The 27,368-nt window shown below is 32.4% G+C and overlaps 2 protein-coding genes across 2 annotated transcripts; one reads left to right on the forward strand and one right to left on the reverse strand.

The window, feature by feature from the left end:
• Positions 1-13,692: 13,692 nt before the first annotated feature.
• Positions 13,693-17,404, forward strand: LOC107919778 (elongation factor 2). Its single transcript, XM_016849152.2, has 4 exons — positions 13,693-13,871; positions 14,239-14,288; positions 14,403-14,490; positions 14,790-17,404. The coding sequence occupies exons 2-4, from the start codon at positions 14,286-14,288 to the stop codon at positions 17,228-17,230; spliced, it is 2,532 nt and encodes an 843-aa protein (XP_016704641.1). The 5' UTR covers positions 13,693-13,871; positions 14,239-14,285; the 3' UTR covers positions 17,231-17,404.
• Positions 17,405-18,496: 1,092 nt separating this feature from the next.
• On the reverse strand, positions 18,497-23,816 carry LOC107919779 (serine/arginine-rich splicing factor SR45). The gene is made up of 12 exons (XM_041109127.1): positions 23,405-23,816; positions 22,689-22,757; positions 22,075-22,163; positions 21,095-21,141; positions 20,938-21,018; positions 20,681-20,846; positions 20,376-20,589; positions 20,236-20,295; positions 19,797-19,913; positions 19,299-19,365; positions 19,117-19,154; positions 18,497-18,713 (listed from the first exon to the last, which is right to left on the reverse strand). Exons 1-12 carry the CDS (start codon positions 23,650-23,652, stop codon positions 18,650-18,652), a joined length of 1,260 nt encoding a protein of 419 aa, XP_040965061.1. The 5' UTR covers positions 23,653-23,816; the 3' UTR covers positions 18,497-18,649.
• Positions 23,817-27,368: the final 3,552 nt, after the last annotated feature.

Below are 27,368 nucleotides of genomic sequence, written 5' to 3' on the forward strand. Positions count from 1 at the left end.
CTTACAAAAGATCAAATGTTTCATGAGAGAACAAAGCACATTGATGTTCAGTATCATTTTGTTTGTGATATTATTGCTCGTGGTGATATTGTTGTGAGCAAACTTAGTACTCATGAAAATCTTGCAAATATGATGACTAAGTCACTTCCTATAACCAAGTTTGAGCATTGTTTAGACTTGGTTTGTGTTCATTGTTGAAGTTAAACCCTTAAGGGGTTTTATGGAAGAGGTGGAGAACTTGTTTATTGAGAGTTCGTGATGAAGAACTTGTTTGTTGAAGAATTCATGTCAAGGTGGAGATTGCTAGAGATGTGAACCAAATTCATGATAAAATAAAATACAAGTGGTAAAATACAAGTGTGCAAGAGAAGTTCGAATAGAAGTATACTTCCTCTGTTTAATGTTGATTTGAATAAGGTGTTTTAACATTACTGCATTACTTATATTTTATTTTGATTAGAATATGGTTTTACACATCTATAAATAGACATAGTCTACTCCTCTTGTAATCAATTCGAATTCAACATAGTGAATTCTCCTCTGCCCATGGTTTTTTTTTCCGAAAGGGTTTCCACGTAAAAATCTGTGTGTTCTTTATTTTTTTCTTTCTTTTTCTTTGCGATACATTGTTATTATCGACGTTCTATTTTTTCACAGAAATACTCTCAAAACATAAACAAATTAAGAAGTTGATGAAGAGTCACCCACTTTCCAAGAAAACTACAGGTGGCCGATGGAGTTTTAGCAAATGACAAACACCGTCATCTGTCCATCTCAATTTGTGAAGACAACAAAGATACCTATAAAATAGATCTACAAAATGAAAAGATAAAAAATGTAATGGCCCAAATTCAAGGTTATCGGAATAGTGGTTTCGTAACCACAAATTCAATTTAAAGAGAAATTTATTTTAATATTTTTGCATGAATATTGATATGATAGGAAAATCGTATGAAAATATAGATAGAAGAATTTTACGGATTTAGTGGTTAGTTAGAAAAAGAAATTATTGAAGAAATTGGGTAAAAACAAGGTATCGAGACCTCGATCTCGTAAAATCAAGTCAAAAATATTTTTATAAATATTTATGAAGTGTTAGTAATATGGTATTAAAATTTCGTTAGAGAATTTTAATGTTTGGGTAGTCAATTAAGTGAAAAGGACTAAATTGAAAAAGGTGTAAAAGTTACTAGAAGGATTAAATAGCTCAATTGTTAAATGAGGAGGGACATAAATTTCAAATAAGCCCAAAATAAGATATTTTGGGCCGCATACGCTGAGAAAAATCAGGAGAATTGAAGAATTAAGGGTAAAATTGGAATATTGCAAAATTTACTTTAAAAGTTAGGACTAAAGTGGAATATCTAGAATTCTCTTTATTTTTCTGCATTCTCATCAGCCAAAAAACATCCTAAGGGTTTCTTCAAGCTGGTTTTTCATAATTTTTGCACCAAGTGAGTTAATCCTTACATTTTTCTTGTAATTTTTGTGTTTCTAAGACTTTTACAACTAGGTCCTATTACTAAATTCATTAGTTTTTGATTTTATGAATGAATTTGAAAGTTTCTATGAATATGTGCTGGAAGTTTATGATGAAATAGGATGAAATTGAAGCTTTAATTTGTTTATGAGATGATTTTATTAGGTAATTTCAATAGAAATTGATATTGTGAAAAAGTTTGGAATTAAAGTCTAGTGCTAAAATTCTAATTTCCAAAGGTTATAAAGTAGTTTAAAGTGATAGAATAAAGTGTTGGTTGAGAAAAATCAGCTCAATTGATAGGTTAATTGAGCAGGGATGGAATTATCATTTATTGAAAGCTTAGGGAAAGAATGGTAATTAACATTATGCACTAAAACAGTTTTGGATAGCAGCAGTAGTCTAACTTTGAAAAATCACCAAAAATTGTAGAGATCGAATTAAAGGATGAATTAAAGGATGAATATGAAATTAAAGCTTATTGAGTCTAGTTTCTTATAAAAGAAACAGTGTAAGCAATGGAATTGTAAATCATGAGATATAATAGATTTTGTGAGACAAGGTCAGAATGAATTCGGGTTCCCCTGTTCTGACTTTTGAAAATCGTTAAAAATTGTAAAAAAATGATTATGAGTTATAATTTATATGGTTAGAATCCTTAATGAGTCTATTTTCAGAAGAAACAAATGGAAACATCATCCGAATTCTGTACAATGAGATAATTAATTTTTAGTGAAGAGAGGTTGGAACTGTTGAATAGTGAAATAGAGGAAACTTTAAAGAATAAGCTGTACTTATTGGCTAAACCAAAAAATTTTAAAATTTTATGGTAAGAGGATATGTGAGTCTAGTTTCGGGAAAAATTAGCGGATCTTAATTTGGAGTTCTGTAGCTCAAGATATAAATAATTTAGTGACTGTGACTCGGTGAGACAGCTTTGAATGCACTATAAATAATAATGAAATTATAGAGAATGTTACATATGAACATGAAAAGTATTAGATTAATGATTAAATTTATTTATTTAGATCCAGAAAATTCAAATACGAAGCAAGATCGAGGAAAAGAAAAAGTTCGGGATTAGTAGATATTTGGTTACGAACAAGTGTCGAGGTAAGTTCGTGTAACTTGAATTATATTCTTAAATGCTTGAAATATATTTTTCTTGATGTGAATATGATTTAGATGTTTATTGTATGATAATTGATGAAGTATTGATATTCTTGATGAAAAGATAAAATAAATCTCAGTTGAATGAAAGGAAAATTCGATGGATCTCTGAAAAGGAATTGACGGTAAAAAGGATCTAGCCCGGATGGGTGATCCTATCCTGATATAGCCCTCCCAAAGAATATGTGGAAAATGGATTTAGCCCGGACGGGTAATCCAAATTAGGGTCTGAATTTAGCCTGGACTGGTAATTCAGATCCAAAACTCATTAGAGTAATTGTCGTTGCAGGGGATTTAGCCTGGACTGGTAAACCCGACAATACTCTATGAGTTTATATTACAGGGGATTTAGCCTAGACTGGTAATCCTGCTGTAAGGATGAGGTTCGCGGGAGTGTGCTCTCTGAAATAGAGATGTGCGCACATGAATATGAATTGACGGACCCGGATTTGTACACTAAAGCGTACCTCTAAAAATCCATCGAAATTTCGAGAAATTCAACGGGATAAATATAGAAAAATAACAAGGGAATGGAAAATATGGAATTGATGAGCTCATCAATCATTTGTCTTTGTAATGAATTTATATGATGTTTACTTAACTAATGCAAAAGTTGAGTTTGTATGTGATAGGTATATGTTTATGTGAATTGGATGTGTGCTTGTGTTATTAAATGATAGGTGTATAATATGGTAAGTATAATTCTTGTTGCATGAACTTACTAAGCACAATGTGCTTACCCCGTTCTCTTTTTTCCCTATTTTATAGTGCTTGGGAGCTCGAAGGTTGGAGATTATTCGGAGCTTTATCACACTATCAACCCATATATTTTGGTATTTGAAAATGACTTATTTTGAAAGAATGGCATGTATAGACTAAATAGTAATATTACACAGAAATGAATGTTTGTAACTTAGCTGTTGCTATGGCTAGAGTAAGTATAACTTTGAGATTTTGCGAAAAATTTCTTATGGCTTTGATTTAATATCAGTTTAGTCCCGATGTATGTTTTGGGCTTCGGAGGCCCTTCCAAGGGACGTCATGACATGATTCGATAAATGAATAGTAATTAAACTCGTAATAACAGAAAAATTAATTCAGTAAAATATGCTAATGCCTCGTATCATATTCCGGTGACGAAAACGGGTAGGGGGTATTACAAAAAACATGTGGAGTGAATGAAAAAAAAGGATTGGTGGGAGGGAGAAAAAGGCAAGCAATAGCCAGCTGAAGACTAGCACCATCGCTGGGCAAAATAAAAGATAACAAGCAAACGACTTAATTATTTGAATATTTTAAATTAAATGAAATTACCCATTTAAAATAGTAGGTATTACATTCTCATAATAAAAAGATTCTTATAATTGAAAATTATTGAAAAAAATAACTTTTAAGGTCAATTCACCAATTAAATTTAAATTTAAAAATCTCTTATTTTTAAGACTTTCAATTTTATAAATTATTAATATAATCAATAAAAAATAATTTTTTACTTTTTTCTAATTTTCGTGTATTTTGAAAAAAGAAATCTCAAGATATGTAAAAGGTACATTCAAGCAAGAAAAAAAAAAAGGTTAAATCACATTAATGTCGGCATCACTCACAAGGATCCATACTTTAAAATATGCTTAGTAAGTGGTCCATTATTTCTCATTTTGAAAGATGCTCTTTTTTTTTATGATAAAAGTATTATTTAAGTTTTTTTATAATTCTCGAAATATAATTCTTTTAAATTTATAATTATTACTCTTAATAATATATTTTTGAAATTTAATTTAAATTCAAATTTCGCTATACTTATTTTATTAGCATAAAATTTTATCAATCACTAAAAAAATTTGAAGACACGTGTATATATACTTTTTCATATTATATTGTTTTCAAAACAATTATAACTTCTAATTAATTACGTTTTCATTAGGTAAAAAAAATAAAACTAAGGGTTTTTTTTTCCAAATAAAATAAAGTTTGTATCATGGAATAATTTATAAGGTTTTTAGACATAACTAAAATTTTGTCACATCATCTAATTTTAAAGACATAAAATCATTATTATACACTCATCCATATTTAATCTATTCTTTAATTCTAGATTTTTTTAAAAAAAACAAAAACAAAAACATAAGTAATTAAAATAAAAAAATCAAATAACATAGAAACTTTAAATTTTGCACAATTCTTATTCCCGAAGATTCAGTGCTATATAATTTTTACTTGTGAAAAATGTATAATATGAAATAGAAAACAATGGAAAATGGAAAAAGAAAAAATTCACTGTCTAAAAACTATTTTTTTTTTAAAAAACTCGGTTGCACAAAGATTAGAAAAATATTAAATTCTAGAAAAAAGTAAAATAATTAAAAATAGGAAAATTTAAAAAAAATAATTATTTTAGGTAGTTAAATTAAGTAACCTTTATTAAAATACTAAAAAGAATTGTAGCGTTGATTGTAGTGTTTTGGATGGTTTCAAAATGCATTTATTTGATTAACTTTGCATTCTATATATTTCAGTTTCAATTATGATGAATTCTAGGTTGTGTCTTGAATGCCAAGAAGCAGTAGTGGAATGAAGTGGTTGTAACCTTACGTTGTACGAGTGAGAACAGGAGTTTGAATTTTGGCTTCTTGTTTGATTAGGATTAATTTAATGCAACTTGAGGATACATTGAGTTTACAAACCCAATATATCATTATAGGTATATTTGTTTATGGGCTAGTTTGTTGCCCAATTCAAAGAAAAAATCATGCCCGAATACTTTGCTATTCATCTATTAATAAATTACTAAAAATATTTTTTCATAATCAAATTTAAATTAAAACACTCATTACTACTTAAATTGAATTTGGGACCTCTAGTCCGAAATTTACCAACGCGGACAAACCACTCAACCTGTAAATATGTCTAGCTACACAAAATCAATTTTCCTAATTCATTTGGGATTTGCTTTGCCGAAACTCTCATTCTTCTAGTGGTAGGGTTTTTCTTTCTTTTTTTTTTAGAAGACCTTAGCTTGCAATGCATTTAGTTCCCCATGTAAAACCAAAATCAAAATGTAGTAGCTTCACCATTCAAAAGCCTTTTGTCGTATCATTTGGCACAATGTTTTTACATTTCATATTTCCATGTTATTTTTATGATGCACAAATGGAGGTGGTCTCATCTGCTTGCTACTCTGTTGGTTGAAACTTAAGAAAGATCATTTTTGTTCGAATTGCTTGTTATACCTTGTGTAATATGCTTCGCGAACTTTATAGTGCACCTTGATACCTTATGTAATGGGCTTCACGGACCTTATAGTGTACCTCACGAACTTGACCATGTATCTATAGAAAGTTGAACACATGCGAACCTAGGCTAGTTCACGAACCATAACCTTTAAGACTATGTGAGGGCCAAGTAGAGACTTAGAGAAATTGATTGTTAGCTGCCCTAACATGTCTTATCCTAGGATGTCATATCATCGTCACTACCAAGGGTATCAAATCAAACTTTCACGTCAACAATCTTATGACAAGTAGCTAAGTTTGCCCCCCACTATAAAAGTTTCATGCAAACAACTCACATAGGATCTCTCTCTCCCTCTCACTCTCCTTCTTCTAAATCTTCAAAATCTCTCCACAAAACTGCAATCTCCTCCCAACCTTCATACTCCTTCCTTTTATTCTATCTTCACCTTCTTTCCTTGTTCACTTCACTGGTTAACATTGCTCAACTTCAACATAGATTCTTTTGTGGATTCCAACATTATTATATTTTGTTAAATAGGAACTTAAAACTATTAGTTTATACAGTTATGTTCGAATTTCAACTTATACAATTTATTTAAAAATTTTCAAATTATGGTCTAATCTATTAGCATTCATATGGGTGGTCTTGGCACAAATAAAAAAAAAGGTATATTGAAAAGTCTAAGAGAGAGTAAACTTCTTTTTTTTAAGAATGACTTGAAAAACCAAAACTTAATCAAATTCTTTTTGGAACAAATAAGACATTGTTGACATAAGAAACCAACAAGATGCAATGAGGAACGATGGTGGTGATTCACCTTGGTAAGGTGAAGAACCCTTGTACCAGATGGATAGGGATGATGGAGAAAATGTCTAAGAGAGAGAGAGCAATGAAAGGGCATTATGTTATGTTGTTGCTAGTTGCCTCCTTAGTATAATGGGAAGGCTTATATAAATGAGATAAGGGCATGCCATATGTTAGGATCTAATTAGCAGTAAAGTCATATCTTCCATTTTTATAAGAGTGCTAATGTGCCTTTATAAGTTGGCGACATGACATCTTAGGATGGTTGAACAATCAATGGGCACAAGGTTTCATGCACTCTTAACGGAGGTAGTTCATGGTGAAGGTCCTTTGGGCTTACTATGGAGCCACCCGATGTCATAGGTTCACCCGGTGTGAATTTCACCTGAAGGGAACACATGTAAGGCCTCTAGATGTAACACCCCTTACCTGATCTAGTTGCTGGACCTGAGCTATAGGATGCTACAATAATTAACGAAATAGTATTATGCAAATCTGAAACCAAAAGTTTAATTAAACATCAGATGATCTCAAACATTCACACAAAATCATGCTTTTCAAACAAATTTGGGTTTAAATCGAGCTTACGAAAGCTCTAAAGTTGACCCAAAATCAAGCAATGACTAATTTGAAACTTTTACAAAAATAAAAGGAAAAATACAAAACAGGGGTCACACGGCCATGTCTCAAGCCGTGTAACTCACTGTAGTCGTGTAAGTTAAAATACCAATTTTACCAGAAGTCACACAACCATACGGCTAGATCGTGTAACTAACTGAGGCAATGTGTTAACCTTGTGGTGTAAAAATGTGCCATTAACAACACATTTGGTTGGCTATAATAGTCAACTGGTTCCATATCTATTTTGAATGTAATGGTTCTCCGTTAGTTTGGTTGGTAGAATGCTATTCAGCAGAATAGCTCATTACGTGACTATTCCTCAAATTCCCTGAATAGCCATTCTTACTTCATCCTCTGAATGGCTATTCCAAGCAACTCAGAATATATATTTTTCTATTATTTCCATTTTAACCCAACCAAAAACCAAAAGGGAAAAGAAAGAAAAAAGGTAAGAACAAAAATCATTCAACACATCCCTAAGAGGGAAACTTGCAGCAAATTGAAGAGAAACTCTAATTGAGTTAATTCATAGTCATTAAATTCTCCTTAATTCACGGACACGTTTTGGCTCCATTAGTCAAAGATTTCCAAAAAATTATTCCCTTGAATTTATTTTAAAAACCTAATAATCAGACAGGGAAGATACATACTGAAATTTTCCAAGTTTTCGAGATATCTTTTCCCTGCGTATTTTTTCAATCTGTTTTTCGGTGATAGACGAAGGCAAGGCTATTGTTCGTTGATCACTACAACCATGCTACTGTCGTACTCTTCTTGTTGTTGTATCCTGGGAGACAGTCGACCAACGTTTCTCCAGCACCAAAAGAGCAGTCGAATTTGTCTTAAGGAGACTGTTAAAACAGGCCTCAACTACTAATATAATATTTCAATCTAATTTTATTTTCTGTTTTCCAGTTTCATATATATATATGTATGTCTATATTTTGCTCTGGTTCGATCTTGTGATTTAAATAAATCTTTATATTACTATTACTTTACTAACATTTAGCAACAAATATAACTTATATATTAATTAAAAATTACTATATTTATTAAATATTTTACTATTTTATTGAATAATATGAATATACATATTACATATTGAATAATAATTATATTAAATTATGAATAAAGTATTTATTTTTATTTTTATTAAATTATATTTAATAATAAATTTATTAAAATTTAATAACAATAATAATTATCTATCTAATTTTTTTTGCTAAAGGTACTCTAATCATTTTAGCTTTTTTCTTTATGATATTACAAATCTATTTCATTCAACCAAATACAAGAATACTTTTATAGCTCTATTCTATTCCGTTCAACCAAATAATTGAATTACTAATTATAGTTCTATCCCATTACAACTTTATTCCATTTCAGTCGTATTCCATTCCAGTGAACCAAACATGGTGTAAGTGTCTAACTTGTGTCAAATCAAACCAATGACTCAAATGGTGCATATTTGGCAATTCAAACCTTCATAAAACCAATCTAAACACATGCTATTTCATTCATATTTGGTGCATCGAGATCGACGATCTACATGTGGGCCCCGAGATCATTACGTATAACGATGTCATAACTTGGGTTTCCGACCAAAAAGGCGTAATCATTTCCATCATCCGTTACATCGAAGTCACTAAAATCATCACCTTCGTGATTAGAACGACCATTATTATCGGATTCATCTTCACCATGCGCATCGATCTCAATAATGACTAGGGCTCCGATTGTTTCACTGAAAATGGTTTCTGGAAAATGATTTCTGGAAAATGACTTACTTTTCTGGAAAAGCTAATATTTTCTGGTGTTTGGATGAATCTGTGTGAAATGTTTTCTTTTGTTTGGCAGGTTCTTTAAAAATATTTCATAAAAGTCGTTTTCAATTAAACAAACATACATTTGAGATTTTTTTTTCATTTTTTAATTAAGTTTATTTTATATCTATAATTTCATATTTTACATTGTTTTTACATATATTAAAAATATTTTGTTAAATTTAGGTCCATTGCAACGATTATTTTTTAGTTACATGACTACCAGCTGAGTATTTTTTTACTTAAAATGTGACTTTAAAAAAATTGACAAAAAAAAATCAACAATGTCAGCAGTTAGACTTGGTTTTCAAATCTTTAAAGTAGAGGGAGTAAATTCTTGAAATTAAAAGTACAGAAACTAAATTGCAAATTTGTGAAGAGTATATAGACTTATGACATATTTTAACATTTATACTACAAAACATTTATTATTAATATATTTATAATTGTAATAAATATTTAGTATTAAAATATTAATATTGATATTTTCAATAATATGTGAATAATATTATTTAAAATTATTATTTTTAAAATTTTCTATTAAAATAAATTTTAAATATTAAATAATTTCTTAAAAATAATAAATTATATTAATTATATTAATAATTTATTATATGACTAAATATAAATAATTAAATACGTATGTTTAATAATATTTAAAAATATAATATTTTATATTAATATTTTAAATATTTTTAAAAATAAAAATAAATTTTATTATCAATATAATAATATTAAACTTGATTTAAGTTAATTTTTATATAAAAGTAAAATAATCTATTGAGGAGCTCTTTTCTGGAAAATGACTTACACTTTTCAAAAGGGTAAGTCATTTTACAAGGAAAAAGGCTCATTTTCCGTTGACCTGTAAGTCATTTTCCGTTGACCAAGTTGTTTTCTGTGAAACAAACACAGGAAAATGCAGAAAACATTTTTCGTAAAACATTTTACATGTAAACAAACGGACCCTAGATGTATCTGTAAAGCAACATGGTGTGGATTTTCGGTCCATGTCAATATGGCTCCACCACCGTACTAGTCCGAACATCCAACATTGAGATCGATGTTAAAACCGCGCATAGACAACCTCCTATCGACAGACACTCTAGAAACCTTTGTACACGGGTCTTTAACACCATATTATTAACTTAGCGGAGTTACATCTTCAACCAGCTCCGCATCGGCTAACTTAGCAAACAACTGAATTTGTTTAGTGTTCACCCTCTCTGGTAAGCAATACAATGCGACCATTGTCTCGAGGTCGGAAAATTTGATAGGATTTGACAAAACTAAAAATTTGTAGAATAGTTCCGACATCCTCCTTCCATAAGCGGGGAATTTTTTTCACTAATCTTTTCTTTTATATCATCGACGGACACATTTCTATCGAACCTCATTCCTATTTTCTAACGAGTTTCAAAAATACAAACCAACGATAGTTTCTAAAATAACACCATCGAAATTAATAGCTGCAAAGAATTGGTTCTCCACTTTTTTCTAAAACTGCAAAAATACAACCAAAAAAATAAACAAACACTACAAAATAAACCTACACAATTCTAATAATTTTCATAGTGAACATACCTTAGGACTAATAAATAAACTTTTGGCACAAATCTAAACTAATAATAATAATGATTATTACAAAAAAAATTAATATTACAAACTAAAATATAAATAATTCTAATATTACAAAAAATATTAAAATACCTTTTTTTTCCGACGGGGGACCTACCTCCTCTTTTTTTTTTCTGCTGTGGCTGGATGTTAGTTTTTTTCTTAACAGATTGTTGTTTTGTTTTGGGGGGGGGGGGCGGGGTTGGGGATGAAACCAACCCCTTTTATAATGAAATATTTAATATATATAATTTAAACAATAGATTTAAAAGAAAAAACTTGAAATATCAGGTTTTGAGACCTAGACCCGCGATTGACGGGTCACATCGGTGACAGGCCTTCAGGCCGGTGTCGGCTTGTCAATCACGGGTCCGAGTCCCAATACTCAATATTTTAAACTTTTTTTTAATTTAATAAATAAATAAATATTAAAATATTAAATAATTTTGGTGCTGCCTAACACGTCGTCGACACCATTAAAATATAATTTTTTAACAAGAGACGATATAAATACATGGGCAATATAATATTGGTGTCGTAGATTACTAAGGCGGAACCAAAGAAATTTTTTATATACTTTCCAATTATCATGTCAATCATCGCTGCTAGGGGGAGGTTGGTGCCGCCGATTGGTCGGGCAGCACCGTTTTATACTGTACATTTTGCCTATATCTATAAATAATGGTCCGTTTAATTTATTTTAAAAAATAATCAAAGAAAAGAAAAATATCCAAAGAAAGGAAAGTTTTCAAAAGCCCAATATATTTGTATATGTAGTGTAGCACTAGCAGCATTAAAGGCCCAGGAGCGAAAGCCCAAGATAGAAAATGTGAAAGGTCTAATTTTAATTTTAGTCCTTATTGATGTTAAAAATTTAAGATTTAATCATTTACTGTAATTTCGTATAATACTTTTATAACATTATTAGTAAGATTGGCTTTGGATGCCCAGTTGAGCATGGTTCAATGCGTTCAGTCCCTTTGTTCTCTCGATTGTTGTGTAAAATAGTGTTTAAATAAACTGTAATGAATTTCAGTTAAATCTTTGTATCGCATTGGACTTCTTAATTTTCACTAACGTAAAGAGCTTCGATTGAAAAAAGCTTCTACAGTGGCAGTATATTTTTCCTATACTAACCCTTACTTTTTTTATTAAACAGAAAAATTGCCAGCTCTCTTTAGTCTTTTCACTCCATAGTCATATGGAGCTTGACCCTTTTTTTTTCCTTCAATTAATTAAGTAAATATATAAAATTTAATCCAAGTATAATGTATTTTTTATGAAAATAATATTTTTTTATTGTTATAAAAGAATAACTAACTATAATAAGTAATTAAAATTGATTATCATTTTATAATAAATAATTTAAATTGAATATGTAATTAATTAAAATATTTATAATAAAATATCGAAAAATACATTTTAATATTTTATTAAATAAATTTATAAATTTACATATTTTTAATAATTTTGTAAATGTAAAATAATTTTAAAAAATTCTATTATATATCATTTCTAATTTAATGTCCCTAATAGTCATTTTTTATTCTCATCTTACCGCTACAACTGTGTTTGAATCCAAACACACACCCAACGCTATTTCTAATCTCATAGCTACAATATCCAATTTTGAACTTAAGGTAAAATATTATCAATTTAGACTTACTAATAACATTATAAAAACTATAAAAATAAAAACCAAATGGGGTAAAATTAAATAGGCTTAAAGGTGTAAAAGGCCCTCAAACTTTTTCAAAAAAAAGCAATTAAAGCCCTCATCTTTTTTTGCACTCAATTGAGCACTTAATCTTTCAAAATGCATCAAAAAGGCCCTCAAACTTCTTCCAAAAAAAACCAATAAAGTCATTGTTTTTTTTTCCATTCAATTGGGTGCTTGAACTTTCAAAATGCATCAAAAAGACCCTAAAAAATCTTCAAAAAAGCAATTAATCCCCTGCTTTTATTAAAAATTAGAAAAAATTGTAAATAAATAATAAATAAGAAATTTTATTTAATTTTAATAAAAATATAAAAAAAATTAAGATTTACTAAAATTAGAATTTTTTTTATAAAAATCGTAAAAAATAAAAAAAATGTAAAAGTTTATAAAAATCATAAAAAAATTATAAATGCATCAAAAAGTCTCTTTAACAATTAACTTTAACTGTTGATCGTTAAACTTTAACTTTAACGTGTCGCTAAGGGTGAGCAAAATCCGATTTGATTCGAAAAACTTGATAAAACTTTCAAATTTTGAATTAAATAATTTGAGTTATTTGAGTTAATCAAGTTATTTGGATCAACTCGAATAAATAATTTGAGTTATTTGAGTTAATCAAGTTATGTGGTGAAAAATAATAAAAAAAATAAAAATAAAAATCAATAAAAGTTGTAGAAAATTTATAAAATGTTTCTTTTCGTACGATAATTTTTATAATTTTTTTACGAAATTTATATTTTTTTACATTTTGTATAATTTTCTTATGAATTTATAAAATTTTATATTTTTTTACATTTCTATATATTTTATAATTTTTTACGATTTTTATAAAATTTTACAATTTTTTATTTTTTTACGATTTTTATATTTTTTTGTAATTTTTGATAAATTTTTAATATTTAAATTTTTTATTAAAATTTAATAATATTTATAGATTTTTTATTTTAACTTTTTGTAATTTTTTTCTAATTTTTAATAAAAGCAGGGGTATAATTGCTTTTTTGGAAAAAGTTTGAGGGTCTTTTTGATGCATTTTGAAAGTTCAAGTACCTAATTAAGTGCAAAACAAATATGAGCTTAATTGTTTTTTTTTTAAAGGTTTTTTTTTAAAAGGTTTTTTTTAATTTGAGGGCTTTTTGCACCTTTAAGTTTATTAAATAAAAAGATTAAAAATAAAATTGTAGCATAGTATAAGGACTAAAACAATAATTAGACCAAATAGAAAAACCCTAGCTGAATTGAGCTGATATCCCTCAGTTGCCTCCACTCTCACGTATTTCGTCGCCATCGCATCGAATATAAGTAGCGAATATCCTCCTTTTTGCGCCCTTCATTTCCAGAGAGAGAGAAAGAGCGTTCCAACAATCTTCGTCTCTTTCTCTCGCTTGCCGTTTTTCTCTCTTAGGTTTGCTCCTGTTGTCTTTCAATTTTATTAAGATTCGTCTCGTTTAGATCCTTGTACACTCTTTTCTTGTTCATGATCTTAGATTAGATCCTGATTTTGATTTTGGTTTTCTTTTCTGCGATGTCATAGGTTGTAAATCTGTATAGTAGTAAATCATGTAGTTAGTTAGCTCTGAAATAAAGTTGCAAGTTTTTTAACATCTCTGTATTGGTTATATCTCATAAATAGCTAATGTGATTTTAGATCTCGAAATATTCGTTTTTTTTTATGGTTAAATTCGTGTTTTTGAGATTAAACTTGTTTAGATGTCACTGTGAATGTGTACTTTTTGGAAGACCAGAGCTTATGTATTTTGTTTGCTTGGCAGGTTTTGATTCTTCTTTGTAGTTCGAGGTGTTTTAAAGACAAGTCAAGATGGTAAGTTGATTGAACCTTTTTCTTTTTGCCCTTTTTTCTTTTTTTGGTTTTTATTTAAGATTTTTCTGTGACTTCCTTTTGATTTGATTTGAGTTGATGTTGGATGTATTACAGGTGAAGTTTACAGCTGAGGAGCTTCGTGCCATTATGGACAGGAAGCACAACATCCGTAATATGTCTGTTATTGCTCATGTGGACCACGGTATGCAGGTTTTTCTTTTTTCTTTTTATTATCATTAACTTGAAGTAAAATGATCAAAGCTCATTTAATTGGTGTTTATGGGTATTTTTATGGAATTTCATCTGTGTTTGATTTTTTAAAAGATGGTAATGGTAAAATGAAGATGAAACCTGTATGGAAGTTAAACTAGATTAGTCTCAAATTGAGAGTCAGTTTACTGCAATAGCCCTTCAATTGTTGATGATTGTCAGGTGTTACTAGTTATTCTGTCCTTTGTGAAGTGTTGGCATTGGTTCTCATTTAGTTTTTGTGATATGCAGGGAAATCAACTCTTACCGATTCTCTTGTGGCTGCTGCTGGAATTATTGCACAAGAAGTTGCTGGTGATGTTCGTATGACAGATACCCGTGCTGATGAGGCTGAGCGTGGTATCACAATCAAGTCTACTGGTATCTCTCTTTATTATGAAATGTCTGATGACTCTTTGAAGAGCTACAAAGGAGAGAGACAAGGGAATGAGTACCTCATCAATCTTATCGATTCCCCTGGGCACGTTGACTTTTCATCCGAGGTCACAGCTGCTCTACGTATTACTGATGGTGCCCTTGTGGTTGTTGACTGTATTGAAGGTGTCTGTGTGCAAACAGAGACTGTTCTCCGTCAGGCTCTTGGAGAAAGAATCAGGCCTGTCTTGACTGTTAACAAGATGGATAGGTGCTTCCTTGAGCTCCAGGTTGATGGAGAGGAGGCTTACCAGACATTCCAGAGAGTGATTGAAAATGCTAATGTCATCATGGCCACCTATGAAGATCCTCTTCTTGGTGATGTTCAAGTATACCCAGAGAAGGGAACAGTTGCTTTCTCTGCTGGTTTGCATGGTTGGGCTTTTACCTTGACCAACTTTGCTAAAATGTACGCCTCTAAATTTGGAGTTGATGAGGCAAAGATGATGGAAAGACTTTGGGGTGAGAACTTTTTTGATCCAGCTACCAAGAAGTGGACCACCAAGAACACTGGCTCTGGTACCTGCAAGCGTGGATTTGTTCAGTTCTGTTATGAACCCATCAAGCAGATAATCAACACTTGTATGAATGACCAGAAGGACAAGCTCTGGCCCATGTTGCAAAAGCTTGGTGTCACCATGAAGTCTGATGAGAAGGACTTGATGGGGAAGTCCCTAATGAAGCGTGTAATGCAGACGTGGCTTCCTGCTAGCAGTGCTCTCCTGGAAATGATGATCTTCCACCTTCCCTCTCCTAGCAAGGCTCAGAAATATCGTGTTGAAAACTTGTATGAGGGTCCTCTTGATGATATCTATGCCAATGCTATCAGGAACTGTGATCCTGAGGGTCCTCTTATGCTCTATGTTTCAAAGATGATTCCTGCTTCTGATAAGGGTAGGTTCTTTGCTTTTGGTCGTGTCTTCTCTGGCAAAGTTTCAACTGGCCTGAAGGTCAGGATCATGGGTCCTAACTATGTCCCTGGTGAGAAGAAAGATTTGTATGTCAAGAGCGTACAGAGAACTGTTATTTGGATGGGAAAGAAGCAGGAAACTGTTGAGGATGTTCCTTGTGGTAACACAGTGGCCATGGTTGGTCTGGATCAGTTTATCACCAAGAATGCTACTTTGACTAATGAGAAGGAAGTTGATGCGCACCCAATTCGTGCAATGAAGTTCTCTGTCTCTCCTGTTGTTCGTGTTGCTGTTCAGTGCAAGGTTGCATCTGATCTTCCCAAACTTGTTGAAGGGCTGAAGCGTTTGGCCAAGTCTGATCCTATGGTTGTTTGTACAATTGAAGAGTCGGGAGAGCACATTGTTGCTGGTGCTGGAGAGCTCCACCTTGAGATCTGTCTTAAGGATTTGCAAGAAGATTTTATGGGTGGTGCTGAAATCGTCAAGTCAGACCCAGTTGTCTCATTCCGTGAAACTGTCCTAGAGAGGTCTTGCAGGACTGTGATGAGCAAGTCTCCCAACAAGCACAACCGATTATACATGGAAGCTCGACCCTTGGAGGAAGGTCTGGCTGAAGCCATTGATGAAGGTCGTATTGGTCCAAGAGATGATCCCAAGGTTCGTTCAAAAATTTTGGCTGAGGAGTATGGATGGGACAAAGATCTTGCTAAGAAGATATGGTGTTTTGGCCCTGAGACCACAGGTCCTAACATGGTGGTTGATATGTGTAAAGGAGTTCAGTACCTGAATGAAATTAAGGATTCAGTAGTCGCTGGGTTCCAATGGGCATCAAAGGAAGGTGCAATGGCCGAAGAGAACATGAGGGGTATATGCTTTGAAGTTTGTGATGTGGTTCTTCATACTGATGCTATCCATAGAGGTGGGGGTCAGATCATTCCAACTGCTAGGAGGGTTTTCTATGCTTCTCAGCTGACTGCCAAGCCGAGGCTGCTTGAGCCAGTGTACTTGGTGGAGATCCAAGCCCCAGAGCAAGCACTTGGTGGTATTTACAGTGTTCTTAACCAGAAGCGAGGACATGTGTTTGAGGAGATGCAGAGGCCTGGTACTCCACTATACAACATCAAAGCATATCTTCCTGTTATCGAGTCATTTGGATTCTCGAGCACCCTGAGGGCTGCAACATCAGGACAGGCTTTCCCACAATGCGTGTTTGACCACTGGGATATGATGTCATCAGATCCATTGGAACCTGGTTCCCAGGCAGCCACCCATGTTGCTGAGATCCGTAAGAGGAAGGGATTGAAGGAGCAGATGACCCCGCTCTCCGATTACGAGGACAAGCTGTAAGCTAAGCTACAAAATAATAATTAATTGAAGAGGTTGGGTTACCCATTTTATGCAATGCTGCTAGTTAGTTCCTTCTATATTTTGTTGTCCATGGTTCGGACTTTTTAGATGGTTTTTACAATGGACACAATTGTTATGTTTTTTTGTATTCAAATAGACAATTGGCTTTGTTAATGTTTTTGACCTCCATAATCTTCATTGCTTCTATTATATCTTTATTTATATTTTCCTTAAATTACTTGTAATATTTTGACCTTCTTTAGCAAAATGCCAACATAATTATTGGTGATGGATCAGATCATTTCTTTTATCAAAAAGACCTCCGAATTTATAGTAGTTACGTTTGTATTTGATTTTTAATATCTAAAACATGATTTATATTTTCAAATTAAATTTTACTTTTTAGACTCTACCAGTATTAAAAAAGACATTAATTTTTTAAAATTGCTTGTTGTATCAAATTCTCATCTTTTTATATGTCATACTATTAATAAACTTAAGTTTCATTTAAATTAAAGTTATTTTTTACATTCCAACATCGTCTTTACTTTTGATACATGAATGTCTAAAGTTGTCTTAGTAAATATCTAAAAGTTAAACATCTTAATTTTTCACAACACTTGAACACTATTGAACCATTGAAGTTCTAAATTACATGCTAATGAAAGGTGTAGTATCCAGGTTCAAAATTCACCATAATTAAAATGTTTAAATCTTTAAATCGCACTATAAGTTTGGTAGTTTTAATTCAATTTATTAATTCATGATTTGGATTATTTTTAGTTTAATTCCTAATCCGTTTATGTTAAAGTAATTTATTCCTACACCAACTAATTACTCAAATATATATTTTATTCTTGTAAACTCAATAAAAATTCTCAATCACTTTTCAAACCACTTTCAAGAACATTCCAAAATCACACTTTGCATCTGATTTCTCTCCTTTTTCAAAAGTTCCAAACGTTTAATAAAATTTTATAGTATTACTTGGTTGAGTAAATAAGTGGAAAGAAAACAAATTAAACGTGATTTGTAGAGAAAACAGTACTAGAAAAACAAATCATTCTAACTAGAAGTGATCAAGAAATCTATTTTCATTTTTAAACTTTAAAAAATAATAATGAAAACAAGATTACTTTTTCTTTCAACTTTTACACTTTTCCAATCACTTATGAAAAATAAAAAACTATAATTTCCTCTTACTTCTCATGTTTTCAATTTTCTTTCTACTCTATCAAGCAAAGTCAGTTCCTATTTATCAGGTAATTTGTAAAAAAAACACATGCAATTACTTGGGAGATTCAGAGCCGACAATTTGACATTGTTGAGATCCAATTAAAATAGATAAAGTCAAAACTACAACTCTGATATCACATCATTCACAACTAAAACTAAAATCCATTTCAATAACCCTACTGTTTACGGCTTACGAGGCGGAGAACTATTGCTACTGCTGTTGCTGCTGCTTCTTCCCCTCAATGGCCTGCGCATCAAAATACTATCCCTTAATATTTTTCATCTATTGGATTTGAAAACCACATTACTCTTAAACTCTGCAGTTCCCGAAATGAGGCCATCTCGGCCAGCCACACGCAGACAATTTTCATTAACAAGTCCATCTGTTTTAATGACTAGAGGTCCAGGTTAATGTGTTTCGCATTAATCATGACTTTCCGAGTCACAGACTAATAGCCCTAGTACTTCCCCCTAGAATTCAGATATCCTAAAATAATCTCTGTTAAAATTCCAGCTTTGAATAAAAGCATATATCATCCAATTACTTGGCCATAATAAATCAATGTCCCATTAGAAAATTATAAACATTTTCAATGCTTGCAAGAGTGTATGTTGGGCCATAATAAATCAATGTTGCATTAGAAAATTACCTTCTAGGACTGCGGCTCCTAGAAATCCTCCTCGGTACCTGTTATAATTGACAATACAAAGGCCATATATTAAATAACACTAACAAATAAGGTAAAGTACTCCTTGACAATACAAAGGCCATATATTAAATAACACTAACAAATAAGGTAAAGTACTCCTTGAATAAACAATAATCACAAACCTTCCGGGGGCTAGGTGATCTGGAATAGGATGATGACCTCCCATGTCTTGCTGCTGGTCCTTTACCTCTGTTTTAAAGATAATAACATACAGAAGTAAGATCCCGAGACATGGAAACGCAAGGTTCACGTTGTCTTGTTAACGCGTATATCTTCTTCTACTAAACTCTAGCTTTATAATTAACGAGAAAAAGAATACAGCCAGAAAGGAATATTACTAGTACTAGCAACACTTCTGACCCTGAATACATCATTACTTATAGTTACAAATTCTCAAGCTGCCCAAGTCCAACTAAACATCAATGAGAAGGGGCATGAAAAGAAGCTAGCACAAGCTCAAATTTTAACCAAACTACAAGAATTTTCACCCCATATAACTAAATTTACTAAAACTTTGCTTTCTTTCTTGTAACCAAATAGAGAGAAATAACAAAAGAAAAGACAGATAATTTAAAAGCAAATGCACCAGATGGAAAGGTTTGGGTACTAAGGTATATTACCTACGAGGTGAGAATGACCTTGAACGAGAACGAGCGGGTCTACGAATTGGAGAACGGCTCCGTCTACGACCTAGAGGAGACCTTCTTGGAGGACTACGTGCACGTCTAGGAGGTGAACTGTAATAAAACAAGATAGCATAAGATCCAAATTACAGTAAATGGTATAGTTCAAGTAATCCGTCTCAGCTCATCCACAGTTCATACCAACAAAAGATCAACACAAAAGTCTGTGATAACAGCCTACAATATAAATAAGACATAATATGACTACATAACAAACAATTCTTAGTTAGTGTTTGATTCCACTATAACCTTCTTGATTCCTCAGATTCACTACGATCTTATGCATTCATTCATTTGTTCACAGGTTGTGATCAGTTCACTTATGCCTTAGGCAATAAAGTTTAAGGCACGGGAAAATAACTATATGTTTTATTACCGGCGCCTTGGAGGAGGAGAACGTCTTCGGATTGGACTACGCATCCTGCGAGGAGATGCCCTGTGAAGATTAAATGGATCAAATTCTTTCAAAAGCAGCTCATAATTACACAAGATATTAGCCTACTACAACTATAAGACCTTGGGGGAGATCTAAGCCGCCTTGGAGGAGACAATGGAGAACGACCTCTGACAGGAGATGCAGGGCGGCGCCTGGGAGGTGTTTCACCATTACGACGAACAGGAGAATCTACTCGACGACGTGGAGACTCTGGTGGTCGTCTGGGAGATCCACCTCTTCGACCAACAGGTGATCTCCGTCTAGGTGAGGGAAGGGATTTCCGTTGAGGTGAAGCTGATATCCATCAATTAACAAGTCGATAAACATGTATGTAATATACACATCAACTATGAATCAAGCAGAACTTTTACTGTGTTTAACATACACTCCCGTGGTCGCTTTGGCCCACCCCTCTCAATATCAACACTGGCATTATCAGATTTAGGAACATCTCCTTTAGCAGCAGAAGAAATTGGCTTTGGGGGTGGTGAAACTTTTGGTCGTGGAGGAAGTGTAAACTTCGCTCTTACAACATTGCCATCAATCTGAGCCTGCATTAGAGCAACAAATAACATCAATTTCACAAAATACTCGTTCAGAATACTGTTAATAATCTTACTTTGGCATCTTAGAAAAACCTACACCATCCATGTAAAGTAGAGCTTTTTCAGCATCTGCTCTTGTCTTGAATTCAACATAGCCATATCCTCGCGGAAGATTAAGCTGTTAATGTGAAGCATGTCAAAATAATTCAGTATTACTAATATCGAACACTAAAATATGACTGATATGAACTTACAACACGGTCCATGGCTAGATCCACATTTACAACTTCACCAAAATTACCTACAAAGAGATGAAGACGAGTATGAACAGCATTGAACAGTTGAATTGTCCAATGGTTTAAAAATATAAAGGAAATAAATTCTCATCCAAACAAAACGTTAACAAAATGACATTTACTTAAGTACCAAACTACCATACAAATTATATACAATTATATGAATATAATAGACATGCAAATCAAAAGAATGCATAGAAGATGAATTCCTGTAAGATTGTGCAAATTTGTCAAAGCCTAATCTCCACCTACTTTCTGTTGAAACCCTAGATAAAGTCATAAATAAAAAAATTATAATAATCTTCAGATAATGCAAAGACAAACTGATGGTCAAAAGCTCTAAATAAGCTCCCCCCTAGAAGCATCAATCCGGAAAAAGAAGCTGCTTTTGTCACCTGATGGTCTCATTGCCACAAAACCAAGGTGGGACCTATTAAACAGGTTTGTGGAGTACAAATTTGGCAGTTATCACAGTGGACCATTTAAGTTAATCATGCTCTCCATGCTTCTACATCTTTGGAACCTTGTAATAACTGTGGGCATAATTCATAATAGTTTTCCAAAAGCAATTTTTGGTATCAAAGAGAGGATAAAGATTTTGGAACACAAGGACAAACTCAAATACAAGATATAATCCCACAACAGAAACATAGTTCAACATATATGATTTGTAGAGACAAAACTAGAGCATATACAATAATTATCAAAGCTTCTAGAGAAGACCAATTGAATGTCATGTAATTTTACAATATACCTGCAGAAATACCATGCCTAAAAGTTAACATGTGATCACATTCTTGGGGATCATATCATGTCACAAAGTATTTAACATGCCAACCCTTCAATATAGATTTTTTGCGTACCTACGCTCTCAAGAAGTATCAACTAGTCTCAGTCATGCATTTAACTATTCAAAGGTTAAATGGTAAAGCATTTACTGAATATTTCTCTTAGATGGCCTTCATTGACATTCCTGCTCAGTGAGTCAACATAGAGAACCAGAGACTCACGGATGGGAGAAGCCTTCCTGAAATCAGGGCAAGCAACAAACTTGAGCATCAACTTCAGTCCTTCTCAATTACATATTATTTCATTGTTTTTGTTAATCTGGAAACATAATCATGCACTTAAATTTATATAAAACATTGAAATTCAAATCAGGTCAAAGTTTCTCAGGCAGAATTTGCTCATGATAGAACAAAATAGGAAGAAAATGAAAATTCCCCATAAAAGAAAACAAACATCATTTGTTTCCTGAGAAACTAAATACAAATTAAATAACCATTATCCCATGGAAGCATAACTAACTTAGAAACTCTTAAGCACTGATTCTCTCTACTACTCAATTTCGAAAATATAAAACAGGTTAAAAACAAGCTTCATTTCGAAAACATTGTCATTTTATAAATCACGTATTTTAAACCTTCACAAACTCAATTTTCCTAGTTGCTAATATTGTAGAACATATTAAATACATATAGAATAAAATAGAATCTTCCACGGAAATATAAATTGAAAATATTTGGTAAATCTGAACCGAACATTGCTTTACCTTGGGGATGGAGATGGCTTTTTAGATTGTGGTGGAGGGGAATTACCTCGCCTAGATCCAGGCTCAGGACTGCAAAAGGAAAAGAAGAGAAGATATGAATTTAAAACTTTTAAAAGGATGACAGCCACATTTGAAAAAAAAAAGGTACAAAAGTTAAAAGTATCTTAAAATTGGCACATCTATATCAGTAAAGAGGATGGCATTGACAATTGAAGAAGACACTTTGATCCAAAAATCTAAGTTTTATTTCGTTAGATTGACAGCTTTACCACCTATCAACTCGTAATTTTGATCCATATCTCGTACATCATACAAATATATGAGCTTCTAACTAAGCCAGCTGCCATGAAATCTTTGAATTCACACGTACTATTCTACCATGCAACCATATCTGAATAAAGTTAAATTATTGCATAATAGAATTGGAATAACTTGAGCCCCATGAACCAACTTTCTGAGTGTTTATTATTAGGTAGCCGTAGAGCATTCATTTTCGGCTATTAGCAACAATAAAGTGCAGTAACTTCAACAATGCCAACACTATAGCAATCAAAGAGTACCTAATCAGCTTATAACTAAATTCTTTCGTATCTTTTTAGCTATTAACAATGTAATCTTAACAAAAAAAAGTTTCAAAAACTTCAAATTAGTTAAATTCTTGAGAACAATTTCAAATTTGCTAAATTCTTTGGTTTCCTTAAGCGAAAAGAAATGACCTTCGGCGCTTAGGAGGGCTGCGACTTCGAGAGCGACCGCCACGGGAAGGAGAAGAAGAGAAGGAAGATCTGGAGCGAGAGCTAGAAGGAGAAGCGGATCTCGACCTGGACACAGAGCGAGAACGGGAACTAGACTTTGAGTCTGAGCCGGAATAAGAGCGGGAACGAGACTTGGACCGCGACCGAGAACGGGAAGAGGAGCCGGAGATAGAAGGTGAGCGACGGCCTCTCGTTGTCGGCTTCGCCATTGCGGGAATAGAGAGAAAGGAAGAGTCGAAATTCGAAACCCTAGTGGGGCGTGGGTGATGGTAGTAGAGAGTTCGATAGCGTTTGGTTAAGTTTGAACCCGCGATAGACGTAGAAAGTTTTCTTATTTCCAATAGTATTTGTCCATGTAGGCAAAAAGCATGCTTCATCATTCGCCTATTGAGGATGAGACAATTTTATCCCACGGGGCATGCCGTGTCATGTTTCTTTTTAGGTTTTTCTGAGAGCATGTTCTTGACACCCTTTTTATTTCAATTGGTTGAGCATCGTTCTTCATTCCTCCCTTGTCTATTTCGTGGTGAGTTGAATTAGCACTAAAATTAATTTCATACTCGCCAGAATTTATTATATTTAATAATTAAATATATTTTATATATCGTTTGGCTTACTCACAATTTACTTGAAATTTAAAGCGTGTAAAAAGATGAATTTAAAGATTAAATGAAATGTTAAAACTTAGAAATTTGCTTCGCTAAAATATAAGAAATCATCACAATTTGCCAATATTTTCTCAGTGGACAATTTTGACTTGCCTACTTTAGGGTCTTATATCTTTTAGTACAGGACTCGTACAAACGAGATAGAAATTCAAAATGAAAATACACACTTCATACTATGAAAAACATCTAAATTTTGAAACATGAGCATTTAAAGATAGATTTCTAATGTAACAAAGTTAGTTACTCGAAACTGTCAAAACTCATACCTTAAAAACCTCAAATGTTATTTTCTCTTGGGTAAACTTTAAAAATAGTCAATTTTGTTTGCCTCAGATTACATTTTAGTCACTTATGTTTGAAATATTACGTTTTAGTCACTTATGTTTGAAATGTTACGTTTTAGTCACTTACGTTATCATTTTGTTACGAAGTGGTCACTCTACCATTGAACTCCATTACCTCCCTAACGATAATCCTACGTGGCAGTCCAAATGGGTTTTAAATGTCAACTTGGATGTCCAGTTGTTGGAATGAAAATAGGTTTTTAATTAAATAAATTCAATTTGGATTGCCACGTAGGACATCCAAGTTGGCATTTAAAACCCATTTGGACTGTCACGTAGGACCACCATTAGGGAGGTAACGGAGCTTAAAGATAGAGTGACCACTTCGTAACAAAACAATAACGTAAGTGACTAAAACATAACATTTCAAACATAAGTGATTAAAATGTAATCTAAGACAAACAAAAGTGACTAATTTTGCAGTTTACCCTTTTCTCTTAAATTACTCTATCAAAATGGATATCACATAGACCATTTTAAAGATCTTGAAATGGAATTTCATCTGGTACTAACAAAGTCGTCGCAACCTCACCAAAAAGCCACTAAAATTAGGTAACTATTAAATTAACCCAAATGAAATACATGAGTTTTATGAAAAATATATTAAAACACAAAGATTCCAAAAAATCTAAACCAAAACTCACTTTAATTACTAAAATATAAAATCAATTTGCATTTTTTTCTTTTCTAGGGTTATCTTCCCCCAAATTCCCAAAACCACCGTCTAAAAAGAATACAATAAATGATTATATCTTTATTCTTCTTCTTCTATTCTTTTATATGAAAAAAGCCTATAAAATACACATAAAATTGGACTTTATGAAAAATGGGCTAATAGATCACATAATTAATTCGGCGTTTAAAATAATACCTAATTAAAATTTGTGGGTTGTAACACCCCTCACCTAGTTCGATCACCGGACCCTAGTTTCAGGATGCTATTATAGTTATCGAAACATTCACATGCAAATCATAACATTAAATTCAATTTAAATCAAGTTGTTCTAAATACATGCATAATAGAAGTTATGAACCAAATAGAGGCTAATTCGAACATACAAACATAGTTTAATAGATTTGAGCATGATTAAGGACCAATTTCAAAATTTGACATTAGGTATTGATACAAAAGGAACAAGTACTGATATTTTTATCAAAGGTATCGATACAAAAATATCAGTATCAATATTGTTTTGGCATTTTGCCATTTTCAAAAAATTGTTCATTTGGTCAAGTATTGATACTTTGGTCCCTAGTATCGATACTTTTACTTAGATGGTCAAAATTACAAGTTTAAAAGTTCAATTCATGCCCAATTCAACTACCATATTAAGAATGCATGCAAACACACACAAACAACTACATGAACTTATTCAATACATCCCAAACAAACATAATTAATGTCACACCCCTAAATCATCTCCATCGCTAGAACAGGGTCACGGGATATTATGACGATTAACATATCCGATAATATTTAAATAATTCAAAAATTAATTTAAAGATCATAATCAATGTCCAATCAATAATCATAGCGTTCATACAAAAATGGAACTTGAATTAAGCCTACAAAACCTAAAAATCAATTTAGAAACAAGTAAGGATTAATCTAAAACAAAACAGAAAAATATGAAAATAATGTAAACAAGGGTCACACGGCAGTGTGACAAAACCTAGACCATGTGAACATTCGAAGTTTGGACACACGATCGTGTTTCAGCTCGTGTGTCCGTCCGTGTGGGTATTCGAAATAGGGCCACACGGTTGTGTCACAAGTTGTGTGCCAAACCATGTGTGCATTCGATGTTGAGTCACACGGTCGTGCCGTAGGCCGTATCTTAGACCATGTAGCATACTGACTTGAAATACACGCCGTGTGGAGTGGCCGTGTGCGGCACACGGCCGTGTACAGCATAAGTTGCCCCTAAAACAAGCTAAAACATTAACCTTTCCTTATACAACAAACCATACCACTTCTAATCATTTTCACATGCTTAAAACACTTTAAAACATACCAAATCAACCATCCTATAAACCTAACTAATATGGCACCAAAAGGCACCACAATTCATACACCAAAATAAATCTAACCAACATTTCAACTACATTAATTAAGCACATATCAAACATACCAAAACCATTTCAGACATACATGTCATTCAACCATGGTTTACCTATCATCACAAGGCATGCATAAGTAGTATTCAACAACTTATCAATTTATACCATCAATTACAATCCATTATCTATAAACATTAAGGCATACATAAGCTTGGCACAACTCAAACATACCAAATCACCAAACTACAATCAAGCCCTATTACATGCCAAAACACACATATATCGTTTAATCTAAATGTTTATCCCATATACCCTCATTAGTACCACAAGTTAACATCCAAATCAACTCAAACTCAATGCCATAAATTCATACTTTAAACTTACATCACACATCTACCATTTAACCACTTCATTCACACTTCAATGAACCAAAAGCCATCTAAATCACAAGGCATTCACAAGTGATCAAAACACATACTTACATATATACATTTATAAGCCAACATCAAGGTATATAGGCAAATAAACTTAAACCACAACACATTAGCAAATAGCATAAAATAAACTCCTATTACATGCCATTTATAACTGTTAACCAAAACTACCAATATGACGAATGAATAGTGTGACGGTGCTCCGACGAGATTCCAACCGGTCGAGTTTCCGATAATCTACAAAAAAAGGAAAAACAACTATATAAGCAAGTAGTGCTTAGTAAGTTCGTAAAACGGAAACTTAAACTTACTGAAACACATTATGTTTAAAACAACTAAGTACAAATTCATTAACCATGAGCATAGTATCCTTTCCTAAACACACCACATCACAAGGTTAAAAAAATGTATTAATGTA

This window comes from Gossypium hirsutum, chromosome D13 (assembly GCF_007990345.1).
Source record: "Gossypium hirsutum isolate 1008001.06 chromosome D13, Gossypium_hirsutum_v2.1, whole genome shotgun sequence".
Classification (NCBI taxonomy): Eukaryota; Viridiplantae; Streptophyta; class Magnoliopsida; order Malvales; family Malvaceae; genus Gossypium; species Gossypium hirsutum.